Raw genomic sequence first — 16,219 nt, 5'->3', positions numbered from 1 at the left:
GATTTTAAATGGGACAATTGTCAAGCAAGGATTACCTGTATATCTATGTTGAATTTTCTTTCAAAATTGTTGACAGGAGCTTTTTTTTTACACAGAATTAAACATAGCACGTTTGAGGATATGAACCTTTTTCCAATCTAACATTATTAGATGAAGAACATAATTATAATTTAGTTTCATTGTGGAGCCATATTTTCTCTTCAAAATTTCACCAACATACACCATTCAGATACTATAAACTGTTTATCAAAACACTTGATTGTTTATTTTAGACATACGGAGCAGTAAATCTTGAAATTATCTTAGATTGTTAGAAAACTTGCAGAGTAATCACAAGAGCCACTGTGGTGTAGCAGTTAAGGAATCCATCCAGAAACCAGGAGTCCGTGAGTTCTAGTTCTGCTATAGGTAAGTGACCTTGGGCCATTCTCTCTCAATCCTTGGAAATAGGCAATGGAAAACCACTTCCAAAATCCAAGAAAACTGCAGGGACATATCCAGATAGCCTCCAGAAGTGAAAACTGACTCAAAGACACACAATATACATACACACAAAATTATACTTCATTAAAAGCATTTTGTATGAAATATGTGAACAGTTGGGCTACTTATATTACTCTTAAATAGTAAAGTATGAAGATTCAATTTAGCATTTATTTAAGATGCTCAATAGTTTGCAGATAGTCATTATTTTATAATATAAAATTTATTAGTTGATAATATAATTTATCATCAATAGTAAATTATTAAGTTCACTTGTTTGAGCAACCTTTCCACATTTCCATTACAATGTGGAAGCTTCCAAGATCACTCTAAATGGAAGTACAGGTAGACCTTGACGTACAATCTTTCATTTAGAAAGCTACAACAGCACTGAAAAAAAGTTTTTCACAGTGGAAACATCCTGTGAACAAATTCAGATAATTGGCAACTGACTCATATTTATAATGGTTGCAGTGTCGCCGGAGTCATGTACTCAGCTTTTGTGATCTTCTGACAAGCAAAGTCAATGGGGAAGCCAGATTCACTTTACAACTATGTTACTAAGTTAAAAAACTGCAGTGATTCACTAGCAAGAAAGGTTATAAAATGGCTCAAAAATCACCTAACAACTTCCTCGCTTAGAAACAGAAATTTTGGACTCAATTGTGGTACTAAATCGAGGAATATCTGTAACCATCCAACATTAGGTAAAGGTTTCCCTGTCCCGTCATGTGCTCATTTCTGTTTCTTGGTTGAGGGAGCCAGAGTTGTCCCAAGACATTTTCCATGGTCATGTGGTTGGCATGGATATACACCAAAGGCACACGGACGGAGGTGGTATTCAGCCAGTTCGGACTGTTTTGGGTGAACCTGTAGTGCTGACGATCAATTGGCCCTGCCCACCCACCCCCACTCTATCCTGTCCTTTATTTCCTGCTTTGAAGCTCATCTCAATCGCACAGCACAGCTGATTCCCCCCCCCCCATTGTTCTACTTACCGTTGCTGACTTGGAAGGTAAGCAGCTGAGCAAAGCGCACGCTCACCAAACTGCTTGTTAAACCTGCAGCATCCCACCACTGGGATGCACACGGAATGCTGTTACTTTCCACCAAAGTGGTACCTATTAATTTGCTCACATTTACATGCTTTAGAACTTCTAAGTGGGCAGGAACCAGGGTACCCCATTGCATGGCGCTCTGGTCTTGAACCCGGGTTGTCAAACTTTCCAACTAACAAGCTTAGCATCTTTAACTGCTGAGCATCACACCCTCACCCCATTGCACAGCATTCGGGTCTCGAACCCGGGTTGTCAGCTTTCCAACTAACAAGCTTAGTGTCTTTAACTGCTGAGCCATCACATCCTCTTTCATCCAACATTGAGATACATAAAATTAATGAAAACTGGTTAGAATTGACTAATAAATGTATACTCCCCTATGGCAACATGTATTTTATCATGTTTCCATTAGTGCTTTCAAATAAAAGCATTAACAATTTTATCTGTCATACTTGTATATTCTACAAAGTTTTGGAATAATTAAAAACAACATAAAAAGTTAAATAGAATGTCATAGCAGGAATTAAAATATAGTCATTGTAACATCATAAAAACAATCAAAGTGGACATTTTATCATTTAACATAAACCTCAAAGTAACTCATTATTCAAGAATTTCCAGAAGACCAGGATGGACTATTTATCTCATTAAACATATAGCCTGCCTTTCTTCAGGAGCCCTAGGCAATTTACACCCCTTCATTTAATCCTCAAAAGATCCCTGCAAAGTTAGGCTGACAGTTACCAATTGAATTTATGTGGCCAACATTGGACTTGAAGTGTAATCTTTCCAGTCCTAGTCCAACGCCTTAATCCAGTAGTTCTCAAACTTTGCAATACTATAATGATAAGGGATCATTTCTGTGACTCCATTTCACAAATAAAAATGGTGATTTCATGAGTAGGCAGACAAGACCATGCCATGTTCAATCATTTTAATCTTTATGTTCTGAATTTCTTAAAATTTGTCACTTAATGATTGTAGCTTACACAGGCCAAATGAGGAACTGAGTTAGTTTTTATAGTGCTGCTTTATAAACTGCTTGCACAGTTTTTTAAAAAAATCTGTACCTCCAGATTATTTACCTCAGGGAATCCTGAGCTATCATTTTAGAACTCTTTTCTTAATCTTATAACACCCTTCCTTATCATGCTAATGCTCAGTTTTTGTGATTTATAATATGGTTTCTTATAAACTAGAACTTCATTAACTGACAAAAGAGTTCTGTTGAAATAGAGTTTAATTCACAAATACCACAGCCCAACAAAGCATGTTTTCAAAGAACACTACACACAATCCTTTCATTGCTTGCTACACATTCATGTCACATAAATTGCTGTGGTACAGATCAAAATTTATTAATTTATATGGTACTATCTTTAAAATAAAATGATTAACAATTTTTACAGAAAAATGCAGAAAGTCTGTATCAGCAAAATTCAATCCAGACCACTACAGGAGAAACATGAATATCTGTGTGCCAGCTGAATTCAAATTAACCCAATTTTTACATGTTAATTAAACCAGCTATTTTCTTCTTATTGTATTTTTGCTCCTTAAATAGACTGGCCAGCAAGTGATTCCCAACAGATCTACTCCAGCAACAATGACGTACTCATTTACTTCTATTATGACCACACAATACAGTAACTGAGTAGTAATTTTTCACAGTCAATTACACATGTGGTTCCTAATGGTTAAAGATGCTGAAATAATGCATGTTACACAGCCATATGTTCTGAGCTCTATACTACATAAGGGCAGTTGCCTAGGTAACAAGCTTTCTCTGTGGCTTAGCACAACCTTCATTGAATATCATTAGGTTTCATTAAACAGCACATATTAACATGAACCTCAATATACTACTTAAGAATAATTTTGTCGACATAAGCTACAGCTTACCTAACTTAACAGCCTGACTGAGAAAATCCTAATGACCTGTATTTTAATGATGCAAAGCTAAAAAAGAAATTGGCAAATTATAAACCAAGCATAAAGTTCCCTGTAAGTCAGATGCTTTATTGGTAATATTTCTCTACAAAAGCAAAAAGAAAAAAAATCCAAATTAAAATAGAAAGGAAAGCTAACTAGTACAACCATTTGGCACCCAGCTGGGGTTTTTTTGGTAGACAAATTGACTAATATAGATGAAATAGTTATTGTTATCTATTCCAAAGATTTATTGTCCACATCAACACGCTAATTTTCAGTTTATAACTATTCCTACCCTTTCCACTATCACTATTGAGAAAATTCTGTTTTGTTTTAGAGCATCCTTTAGTTACATATCTACAGTAGAAATGACCTTTATTTAAAGAAAAGTGGGTTTTAAAAAACTGGAAAATAATATTTTTCTTTTTCCCAGTTTTAGAACAGAAATTTCAAATATGGATTTTCATTATGAGACATCTGGATCCCAAGATAGATAGGAGAACCACTGACAAGAGTAAACTTTACAGCTTTTCGTGCCAAAAGTAAAGCGAGAAGATGCTACTACAAACTATAGTATAGTATACTATACTATACTATACTATAGTGAATAGCTGGTTACAGTGTAAGGGAGAAAGTATGAAAAGATTGTCCAACTGCCTATCTACCCTTTTCCCAAAAATAAGACATCCCCTGATAATAAGCCCAATTGGGCTTTTGAGCACATGTGCTAAAATAAGCCTCCCCCTGAAAATAAGCCCTCCCTGAAAATATTTAAACGCAGAGCTGGAAATCAGGTAAGATGGCAAAAGGAGCCCCAGCTTGCTCCACGCAACCCAAAATAATAAGACCTCCCTGAAAATGAGGCCAAGCACTTATTTCGGAGTTCAAAAAAATATATGACAGGGTCTTATTTGGGGGGAAACTCGGTATGTATGGTATAAAGATATTCCTATGGCTGCACTATTTTGAGAGCACTAGCTCTCATAGGCAAAACCTTACTCAGTTTTATGAATACAGTACATATTTCAGGACTACTGTGCTTGGATCTAAAAATACTAGCATTTTCCTAAGAATAGGGTCAGAGGATCAGAGGAATATGGAGCTGGAGAAAACCTAACTTGGTGAAGAAACTAAGTTTTTATACATCAATCTTTCAACTATTTAAATTGTCATTTAAGTACTATCGGTAGTACTATTCCTAAAAATACTAGTAATGATCTACTGGTATTCTTAGATAACTTTAAGAATTTACATACTCATAGAATTTATATGACTCATAGAATATACAGAATGCAAGGACCGTTTCTATCCTATAAATGGTCCTTGCATTCTTATGAAAATTTTACATTTTCAAATCTACTGAAATTTTTGTTAACTTATTAAAGCTTTCCTTCAGACTTCTTCAGGAAAAATCCAGACAATTAAACATTTTCAATCTGATTTATATCAATCTTTCCCATTCTGATACCTTGTGAATGAGTTGACACTCTAAATGTCAACTCATTGTAACATGGTATGACCAGTTTATAACAATACAACAATGGACAGTATGGGTATTGTAGGAGTCGTAATCTCAGTGCATTTGGAAAGAAATTAGTGAAGGAAGACTAATATAAATGTATAGACAAGATATGTACTGGCTATATTACAACAAGGAAGGTGAATTTATAAATCATTACTGCTAACTTCAGCACCTGAAAAAAGCTATCAGTTGCAAAAGTACACAGAAATTTGAAATAGCAGGATAGCATATCATACCATACTATGAGATATAATGGAATTTCTCAGTGCCAGTTTGTTATGTGTAAAATTGAAAACACCGGGGTGAAATCTCAAGCAGGTAAGTACATTTGTGGCAAATTATTCAAAGCCTGTCACTCTTATATCTGTCTCATCCTCAATCACATTTAAAAGTGAAAGTACATTTGCAATACAATCTTCTACATGTCAGTAGACCCATCAGTAAGTCCCACTGACTACAGTGGGCTTACTTCTATATAACTAAGTATTTCAGTGGTATCTTAATTGCTCAACTGCTGTTAACATATATAATGTACAACGGCAACAACAAAAACAACGCATTCATGTCTGAAAATTATTCTGTTACTTTCCTATATGTGCATACACATACCCATTATTCTGCATGTCTAGGATTGCTGCTAATTATTCTCATCATTGCATTAAAAAATCAAAAGCTAGAATGGTTCAAGCTACAATCACTGTGTACTCTTAATAGCATAATGGGACACAGGCTAAGCTATGCTTATTATTTAATATTTCAGTACTATATAAACAACTGTTCTGAAAAATGGTAAATTAAAGATAAATCAATAATAATGGGAAAAGCTGGCATTTCAAAACATTATTTTGAATTGTTTACACTTCCTAAAAATAAAAGCCATGTAGCATTTTGAGTTACTTGCTGGAATCCCAGCAATGATTGGCAGAAATTGTATATTTTATTGGGCAGAATTTAATTATAGTAAAAAAAAATCTTAGAAGAAAACAGTTGGATTTCTAAGAATGCAATTGTAAGGAAACATTTCTTTATAGCTTATCAATGGGAGGTAAAAACAACTTTCCAAAGTCTCCTAACTCCCACCCTGGAAGCAAACTTACCAAAGCTTCAGTGAACATAGAACCAGTCAGGCAAATACATTCTTGCCCTATAAAATGCTGAATTACAATGAATTATTAGAAAATTAGATGACTCTACACGCATGAAATTGTGATAGCACTTTTCTGTACTTTTGTCATATTTTTCCTGTCATTTATTAATTAGGAATATAAAAGTCTGAACAGTTACTTTCATTTTTCCTCTTGGGAGGCATATGTGTCAATTTATTAAGCACAATCATTGACATAGTTTAATTTCTAATTGTGGCACTTTCAGTTAAACTATTTTGTTAGTCAGGTCTTTATTAAGGTCACAGACCAAAATTATAGCACTGTAAATGCTGTACAACATACTGCATTTCCTAATTCTATAATATATTTGCCACAGTGATTTATGTACAAAGCTATAGCAGTTAGTACCGTTACCCTTGACAGATGTCAAAAATAGCCAAGCAGGGTGAAACTTGATTTATATGGAAGACCAGCAGAACACCAAGGCAGCAGATTAGACGGAGAAGCTAACAACATCACATAGGGAACCATCAACGAATTGTTTCTATCTAGTTTCCACAAAAACAATTTGGCCACATTTATGCAGGCACTAGAAATTAAATACAATCTGAGGATTGTTTAGATCTACAAACCATTTTAAGACCTGTTCTCTTTTTTTGTGCACATTATTCAGTGAGAAATCAATCTTTCATAAAGGCAATGCTTGATGATGGCGCATTATCTTTTTTTTTCATATATTGTAAATGAAAAGCAAAATGTTCTCTGAACATTCAAATACTAGTATCAAATAAGTAATTTAGATAAATAATATCATACATACCCATCTTTAGTCTGATCTACTACACCTCCCAGCAGTTGGATCGTATTGGGATTGGGCACCCCATCTCCTATTATCTTCAGGAATCGTGTGACAAAATCATTGGGAGACATGTAAAATTCACCATTTTTTTCAACACTTGCATACTGTTAAAACAGAAGAGATAGAAAATTTTATTCTTAAATTATTAAGTAGGAATATATCTTACCTGATTATATTAAATGTAATACATGCAGATCACTGTATATGAAACCAAAAAAAGAAACCAGACAGTTCGGCTAGATACACACATATTAAAAAACTTTTTTTTTTACTTAGTGCTAATTATAATTAGTAATGACAATCAAATTGACAATGTGTGGTAGACACGTGTTTTTCAAATTGGAAGAAAAATCTGTAATTTGAAAAATCTTTGATTTGAAATAAAATCAAAATAACAAAAATGTTCTCTTATTACTACAAAGTGTAATATTACGCTATAACTACATATAGTAGTCCCCTCTGTACTACTATATTGAAAGTGAATTCATAATTCACAGATTCAACATGAAGTTAATTACAAAAATTAATCAAAACCAAAAATCCAGGTTAATAACACTCTTAATTCCTAATGTAATACTGTATCAATCATATCTGGAAGGCAAATATTAATCATATTCTGCTGAGGCCACAGACTAGAACTAAGAAAACTTTTCTTTCCAGAAAGGAAGCTGGAAAAAGAATTCACTGGTTAATGAATTGTTTCTGATCATTCAAGCCAACTTCACTCTGCTTTCCTCTAAATAGATAAATATTATCTGCCAGAAATCTCAACCATTCAATGCTGGTCATGCTGGATAGGATTTAAAAGAAAAGTTGGATAAAACTTAGTCCAAATCTTGGTTTAGAAGGCTGTCTGAAATGAACATATTTTCTGAAACTTTCATGCTGAAAAATCTTTTACTTAATACCTCCAACATATGCCAGCAGAACAATTTGTGAAATAGTGAAATATTTTAACTCTCTCTCATACACACTTAAGAAAACATGTTTGTGCCCATTCATATGCATGTGTACTTAACAGCCATATGTAAGACATTAGTGCTGCATGACTGTGACAACATTTTTCAGATTCTCTCTTTTTTTCTACTCCAAATGTCCATCTCTTGGGAGTATAAATAGAAAAGAAAGAGAAGTGAAAGCTGAATTTTGAAGACTAAAATTATTCCTGAAAGGAAGAAAGCAAAGTGAACAACAGTAATAAAAATGCTTCCAATATGTTATTCTGGCCTTATCCCAATCATATATATTACACAGGAAGGGTGAAAGGGAGCACACAATATATTTGGCATTTCATTCTCCTACCTCCATCTACAGATTGTGATTTCAAAAAAGGAAAAATCCAAAAAGAAGGAAGAAAAAAATCATATATACCTCTATGTTTTTAAGATAGCATGATTGTAGGTACAGATATGCACTCTTTTATGCTTTGTGTTAAGGGCATCATTGAAATAAGACAAAGGGCCAATGGATCAAAGATTAAGGGTTCCTAAAATATACTGCACTATCAAATAAACATTTCAGTACTACATGATATGCTAATAGTTCCTTCTCAAGGTGTTGAATATCTACTATAATTTATCAAATGGTTGACTAGTTAATAAACTGCCCTGTTTCTTCACTTCCTAACATTGTTAACTGAAAACTTATTTATGACTTCGTACACTTAGGTTATCAATTTTTGCTTGTTTGAAATTATATTGTATTTATTTTTCACTTCTTCTTCAAAGAAGTGAAAAATAGACTTCAATTCTAGTGTTCTAATGTTCTGGCTCTGAATGCTCTGTAATCATTCAAAAGACCTTTAAAGCAGATTGGCTAGGAACCATAGCAAAGGTTGCTATTTCAATGCCAGGATTCCAGTTTCGCTACAATGTTCCAGTTCCCACAACATAACAAATCAAATTTCTGTGAAACAAAAAGGAACCACAGGATATATTCAATTAAAAACCGGGAACTTTAAAAAAAAAAAGTCAACTGGGCATAGGTACTTTTTAAAGCAACTTTCTGGATCAAAACAATGTTTTTCAGTTATTGGAACAGGTTGTCCATTTCTTATCATTGCAATATTCTTCTCCAAGTTGCAATTCAGCAAACAGTCTAATCAGTAAGAGGCTGATAAAGTAAGGAAATCCATTAAAATGCTAGATTACACATGCATATTGCAATATTATGAACCTCTTGGGTGTGATGAAAAGACATTAAAATGCAATTGTAAATAAATTACATAAACATATTTGTCACTACATGTCAACTGGAAAAGATATGTTTCACAGTAAGCAAAAACCTCTGAACAGAAAAGACATATTGTTAATTCATGTAGTATTTATTTTTTGAGACAGCCTGATAATATTTACCAGAATTCTGCACAAAACATTATCTATATCAAGTAACAAACTAGGTATCTTCTATAATTCCAAGCAAAATTCAAACAATCTGATATTATTTTGTGATGCAAGTGCCATCGCCTATTACATCAAGCCAGAATTGTGTCTAACCATCTTTACATCTGTTCATACATGCAATCAGGCTTCCCTCACAGGTTTAAAAGGTATGCAGTATTGGGCAGAGGAGACATAATTGTCCAGATGTAAGTCATATATAGGCAATTTTTTTCAGGCAATTGTTGGAGAAAGGTAAAAACAAAACAGAAAAATACAAAACCTGAACCTCTAACAACAGGGCATTTTTATAATTAAGACAAATTCTCTATCTTTTTTAACTGAGTTTTAAGTAATATTTTAGAAAGAAGTTATTAGAATTTCATACTTATAATTTATTATTAGCCATTTATCTATCTAATGAAGTTGTAAGAAAATATATGCTGTAAACATCGCACACACAATTAAAACTAATTTAGGACATGGAGCAATGTAAAACCACACGCTTGTTTATTGGGTTGTCTTGTCTACTGAAAGTGAACATTCAGTACTTTATAACCAGCACACAGATCAATCGATTCCAATGTACGTAGTCATTTATAGGAGAATCTTTCTAAACCTAAGGCTTGAAAACTTTTTAACAAGACAGTTATCAAGAAGCAAATCAAATAAGTCAGCCATTCTGCACTTCTACATTTCATTTTTTTCCCCAAGCTAGGCCCCCTGCTAAGACATTCAATAACAGAAAGCAGCACAAGGTTTCGGTGTCCCTCTGCTTCTACCCACTGTGATTTATTCTTGTGTATTTGAAATCCAATCACGTACCCCCACACTACATATAGAAAATGACCTTGAAAATGTCAGCTTGTTCATTTTGACTGAAGTCTAATCTCTTAGGTTATGGTAGGAGAGTTACAAGAAGTAGAGTTACTCTGGAAAATTATCATGACAAAAGAGGGAAGGGGTTCTGTTAGTTTGGGAATAAAGACATTCAAAAAAGTGGTTCTGTAGTCAGGTATTTTTCTTCCACTTTGGTAATTATACCTACAGAGAATATATTGCACAATAATGCCTAATGGCTTTTTTGGTAAGTTCCTTCAAAATTCACACTAGATAATCACATATTTTAAATACTCAGGCATTAACAAGTTTAAACCTATTTAACCCTTTGCAGTACAACTGTGGAATACCATTTTATTTTTTTTTAAAAGTATAGTAGCTAAAGAATTGCAAATGAAAAAATATGCAACTAAGAAATTTCAAATTGATTGCTATGTGTTTAACTAACACACAAAATGATGCAAAATGCGTAATTGTAATATTTGTTATTTTGGTTTCCTTCCTTCCTTCCTTCCTTCCTTCCTTCCTTCTTCCTTCCTATTTTTATGGCATTTATAATATATCTACTCATGAATTAAACTTCAATATTATTTGTCAACATTCATTGTATTAAAGTTCTGAAATATCCCAATAAAATTACTGGGAGAATGTTCTAGAAATAAAATTGTTTTTCTTAGTTATTTATAAATAGTGGTTTCCTTTTTAAAAAGTCATGAATAAAGTATATGCTATTACATACTTTTCATTTCCCCACTTGATTTCCCTCAGTAGAATTAATAACTTAAAAATCATTAATTATTTATATACTGTCACTTTAAAATCAGCAAAATACAAGTTTTACAAGCTAGAATTGCAAACCAGCTTTCATGCCTTATAAATCTTTTTGGTGATATTTAGAAGCATCAAGTAAATATTACTGCTTCAGATGACCAGTTATAAATTATTACTGGTTAATTTCATTAGCTACATTAGCGGAAATCATGGAAAGGACTCTTAGAATAATATAAATACATGTTTTATAAATTTCTCTAAAAACCCTCAAGACAAGTCTATAAAATGCAATAAATGCAGATTAAGATTGAGTTTTCTTTCTCCAAACCTATATATATATTGATAGCCATTATGGGTTTCAGATGTAAAGCCAAATCATGTGAAAGAGCCTAATACTGGCAATGAAAACTTGACAGCTTCCACTTCTTCTTAAAGCCAACTGTAGTTTAGTAGGTTGAAATTTAGCTTTCTATAGCAACAGTAAATGAGAAAAGCCAGTTTCGTAAAATTATAGTTTAAAATAATTTTGATTCCACTAATCACAGTTAAGACTGTTCATACATTCAAGGACCAAACAAGCGACAGTTAAAATGAACAAACCAGAAACATATGAAGTTGGCCATAGGGCTGGTGAACTAGGGACCAGAGCTTGGGAAGCTACTGCCAGGTCGAAAGAACTATTTGCTGTTCAGGGTCTATCTGGCCTATGTTTTATATGCAAGTAACTCAAGCTTCGATCACATTAGTAGCTATTGGTCATCTGGAATAAAAATTTGCTTGTAATCCTGAAAGGCCCCTATTAAGTGTTGATAACACAAGGCTAAATTGATCAATGATCTCACTTGAGGTAATACATGTTTAATGTACATCAAAAAATCCCATTCATCAAAAATCTAACTAGCCCCTGCAGCTTTCTTGGCAAGGGTTTTTAGAAGTGAAAGAGCTGAGAGAAAATGACTGGCCCAGTTTGCTTCATACTAAGGCAGCATTAGAACCTATGGTCTCCTGGTTTCCAGCCTATGTCTGATGTCTACACCAGACTGGCTCTCTTATTTCTTTAGTATATTCTTAATTGCTCCATTCAATTTCAAGGTGATAGGATAGGATAGGATAGGATAGGATAGGATAGGATAGGATAGGATAGGATAGGATAGGATAGGATAGGATAGGATAGAATAGAATAGAATAGAATAGAATAGAATAGAATAGAATAGAATAGAATAGAATAGAATAGAATTCTTTATTGGCCAAGTGTGATTGGACACACAAGTAATTTGCCTTTAAAAACATTTTTAAATCATTAAATTTTAATTTTAATTTAAAATTCAATGATTTTTAAATCATTAAAAACAAGGAATAATTACACAAAACCTTTAAAATGTGTAACCAGATAGCCCTATAATTAAAAGAACAGCATCAATGCCAGAAATTAAATATAATTTATTAATATAATTTGCACTTAATAGTCAACATAAATTGCACTTAATAACAAAATTAAGAAGCTAGTTATTCAGATATATTTTTCCCAGGCATTTTACAGGCAGAGCCAACCCTTTAAATTGGCTCTAAATCAAATAGGAAATCCATAAAGTTGTCTGATGATTGGGACTTGTCTCAGGTAGACATTTTTCTGAACATTTTTCAAGGGATGTATCACATAAATGTTATTATAGTAATTTTGAAATAAGATATTAAACCATGTGGTCTAATACCTGTGGTCAGGTATGCCTTTTTCAACATGATGTACGCTCTCTCATATACACAGGCACATATACGCAAATCAATCAGTTGGTCATTCTTCTAATAAGCTCACAAAACACTTCCAATTAAGGCTGGAAATCAGTGTTTAAATTAGCAAATGATTAGCATTAATCTTTACCAAGATTTATCTATTCATATTTTTTATCACTGCATTTATTTCTTTACCAAAAAAAATGAAACTGCAATAAGAAAGACAACACCATGACAAATTATTTAGATTTTAATTATTTTATGTTAGAAGAATTATTTTCAAGAAAACTGAGAAAACCATAGGAAATAAACATGGCAGGTTTTGAAGATTTAACTGCTCATAAAATATACAGTATGTTCATGATAAAAAGGGCAAAGTGGACAGAAACTTTTCACTTTGGGCCATGCTAAAGATGAACATTCTTACACAATTTTGTCAATTGCTTTTAGAAATCATTTCAATTGCCTAGGCCAGGTGTCGGCAACGTGCGGTTCCCAGGCCACTTGAAACTCTTTTGTCCCCCTTCTGTGGCTCTCTGCCAGCTGGCTGGCCCCGCCCCTTGCCCTTCCCTCCCAGTCCCTCCTCACGTGGCCTGAGAAGATAAGGGCGACAGCGGGGATGGAGACTCGCTCCATATTCCAGAGCAAGAGGGAAGCGTTCCTGTACTTGCCTCTCATCTCGGAGTGCTTCTTCCGGCGCTTCTTGGTGCTGCATGCACCTCAGTCACTCGGAGAGACACATAACTTCCTCTCTGCCCCAAGATACTAGCCCGGGCCAGCTGCGGCCAATGCTCCACGTCGTAATGGTCTCCAAGAGGAGGACGGGACGCCATCTCCCCTCTTGTGAAGCGCACTAAATTTAAGTTTGCTGCGAAAAGTGCTACCTGCTCCCCTAGCGACCAAGGTATACTCAGCACCAAAAAGAGCCGGAAGAAATACCCACGAGATGAGAGGCAAGCACAGGGGCGCTTCCCTCCTGCTTTGGAATATGGAGCGAGTTTCCATCCCTGCCATCGCCCTTACCTTCTCAGGCCATGCAAGGAGTGACTGGGAGGGGATGGCAAGGGGTGGGGGGGCCAGCCAGCCAGCAGGGAGCCATAGCAGGGGGACAAAAGAGCTTCATCTGGGTACCTGAAATGACTCTTGATTTAAATCATATGGTAAAAAGCACTCAAAGAAGAAGAAAGAATGTCAGCAAAAACAACAACAACCCAATCTTCACCTTTTTTTGGAAATGGTTCAAGAGGGAACACACACACACCCGAGAGAGAGGGGGGAGAAGAGGGAGGAAAAGAGAGGGGGAAATACAGAGAGGGAGGGAAAGAGATAGAGAGATGAGAGATTATAAAGGGGAAAGAGAGAGAGAAATGAGAAAATGATGGAGGGAGAGAATGAGAGAGGAAAAAGAGAGAAACAAATGGGAGAAAGAGAAGGGGGAGAGGGAGACAGAAATGAGAGAGCCGGAGGGAGAGAATGAGAGGAAAACGAGGGAAATGAGAGAGAAGGGGGGGGGAGAGAGAGAGAGAGAGAGAGAGAGAGAGAGAGAGAGAGAGAGAGAGAGAGAGAGAAAGAAGGAGGGAGGGAGGGAGAGAGGGAGGGAGAGGGAGAGGAAAGAGAAAAAAGGGAGAGGAAGGAAGGGAGGGAGGGAGAGAGAGAGAAACCCATTTCCCACAGAAAACACCCAGAGCCACAAAACCCGAGTAAGGTCCAAATGGCTCTTTGAGAGTTTAAGGTTGCAGATCCCTGGCCTAGGCTATAGGATAGCAATGTAAAGCAAAGTACAATTTACAGCAGTACACATTTTTGCACCCTGACCATTGAATAAAGATTAGCATTTATGTGCTAATGTATGTACTGGTATTAGTACAATACTAATGTATTGTACTAATATCAAATACCATATTTGTGAATCAGATTTACCTTTTTCCCCCCTGAACAAATAGGATTTAATGCATTAGCTTTTAGCTTTAACCACTGCCACACATAATCCAGAGTTTAGGAAAGATGGGTAAAATAGCTACAAATGTAATTCTATTGATCTTCTAAAGGAATCCTCACTGTTCTTGATAATGAACATTAAATTATCAATTCCATTTGCAGAAGTGGGTGAGTGGAGTAGGGTGGAAGGGACATTTTAATTTCAAAATGCTTACATTTCTCTATATTTATACAATAATCACCCAGTAATGTATTTGAATTCTTGGATAGATGTTCCTTTTTTATAACACTATTTAAGTATAGCATGCTAATAATACAATGGATGATTAATGGTTAGAACACTCCAAAAGTTTAATAATAAAGTAAGAGAAAAAGAAATGAAAAATTCAAGCTTTAAAGGATAAAAATATTTACTTTTAACATACCTTCAAAAATATTGTTTTCAGCTCAGCTGGATCAGCTCTCTTGGTTAGAGCCACCTACAAGTAAATACAATTGTATTAATATGCACGGTCTATGCAAGGGATGTCAAAATGTCATAAAAATAAAAGAAATTCAAACAAAAGAATACACAATGAAATATAAATGTATTCAAATAAGTTAAGCAGTAGTTTATGTGAAAAATAAATGAGCGCTTAACAATTATTCAGTGATTTTGCTGGAAATATTCCACAAAACAATGTAACAAATCTTAAGTGTGTAGAAAAATAGGAAGATTTTGCCTATATAGGAAACTCAATCATATTGCTGGATTTCACTTTTATAACCTGATTACTATAATAAATTCGAGGTATATGCAATGGATACAGCAACATAACTGACAAGAACCTTACAATATGAATTATTTCTGCTGCAACTCTATTTGCTTCATGGTGTTGAAAACTAGGTGGCCAAAAGCTAAGGTGAGTCAGACTTGTTTAGCACTTGAACAAAGATCATCAGAAAATTCCAGGCTTATAGATTGAAATGGGGAGCAAAATAAATAAATAAATAATCTCAAATATGGTGATGAAAAAGCATTTTCCTGTTGCTGCTTTAAAATGGGCATATCCCTCACTTCATCATATTTGCTATCTTTTATTTTTTTATTTTAAGCTTTACTGATTTGTTGTAATTTCTTTGATTATTGAAAATTGTCCAGAGTCATTGGCATACAAGTTTAATATATTATTATTGTTGTTGTTGTTATTGTTAATCTTCAATTCGATACACTCTAGGACTGGTAAAAACTTAACAGCTCAAGTCCTAACCAGTCCTAACCCTGGAAGCTCCATTTCGGCCTGCAACAGGCTGGGGGAGGACTTGTGGAGGCCCGAACAGAACTGCAGAGGAGCGCATGAGGCTGGAAAGAAGACTGCTTGATAGATCTTAACAAGGTAAGTGACCCGGCATGGCAGACTGGGGGGAAAGTAATTTAGGGAGCATGAGGTATTTCAGTGGGTCGGGGAGGCCTTGGGTGGTCTTAGGCAGGTGGCCTGTTCCATCAGTAGCCCCACCCATGGCTTTCCCCACCCTGAAATACCTCATCTGCACTTAACGAGCCTTGTATTTGATTAGTGAATGCATGGGCAGAAGGAGGGAATGATCTCATTCACGGTAAG

The 16,219-nt window shown here is 34.8% G+C and overlaps 1 protein-coding gene across 6 annotated transcripts in view; it reads right to left on the bottom strand.

The window, feature by feature from the left end:
* Positions 1-16,219, bottom strand: part of SLC25A13 (solute carrier family 25 member 13) — a 153,612-nt gene that overhangs the window by 97,567 nt on the left and 39,826 nt on the right. For all 6 annotated transcript variants that reach the window (XR_015734049.1, XM_034402107.3, XM_087892760.1 and 3 more), the window contains 2 exons: positions 15,044-15,097; positions 6,922-7,064 (listed from right to left, as the gene is read on the bottom strand). Coding sequence is in view for 5 of the 6 variants with exons in the window: in XM_034402107.3 (XP_034257998.2) it covers positions 6,922-7,064; positions 15,044-15,097 (197 nt within the window). In the remaining variant the exon portion in view is untranslated. The remainder of the gene's footprint in view (positions 1-6,921; positions 7,065-15,043; positions 15,098-16,219) is intronic.

This window comes from Pantherophis guttatus, chromosome 4 (genome assembly GCF_059756535.1).
Source record: "Pantherophis guttatus breed Tessera chromosome 4, ASM5975653v1, whole genome shotgun sequence".
Lineage (NCBI taxonomy): Eukaryota > Metazoa > Chordata > Lepidosauria > Squamata > Colubridae > Pantherophis > Pantherophis guttatus.
This window is presented reverse-complemented; position numbering and strand designations above follow the sequence as displayed.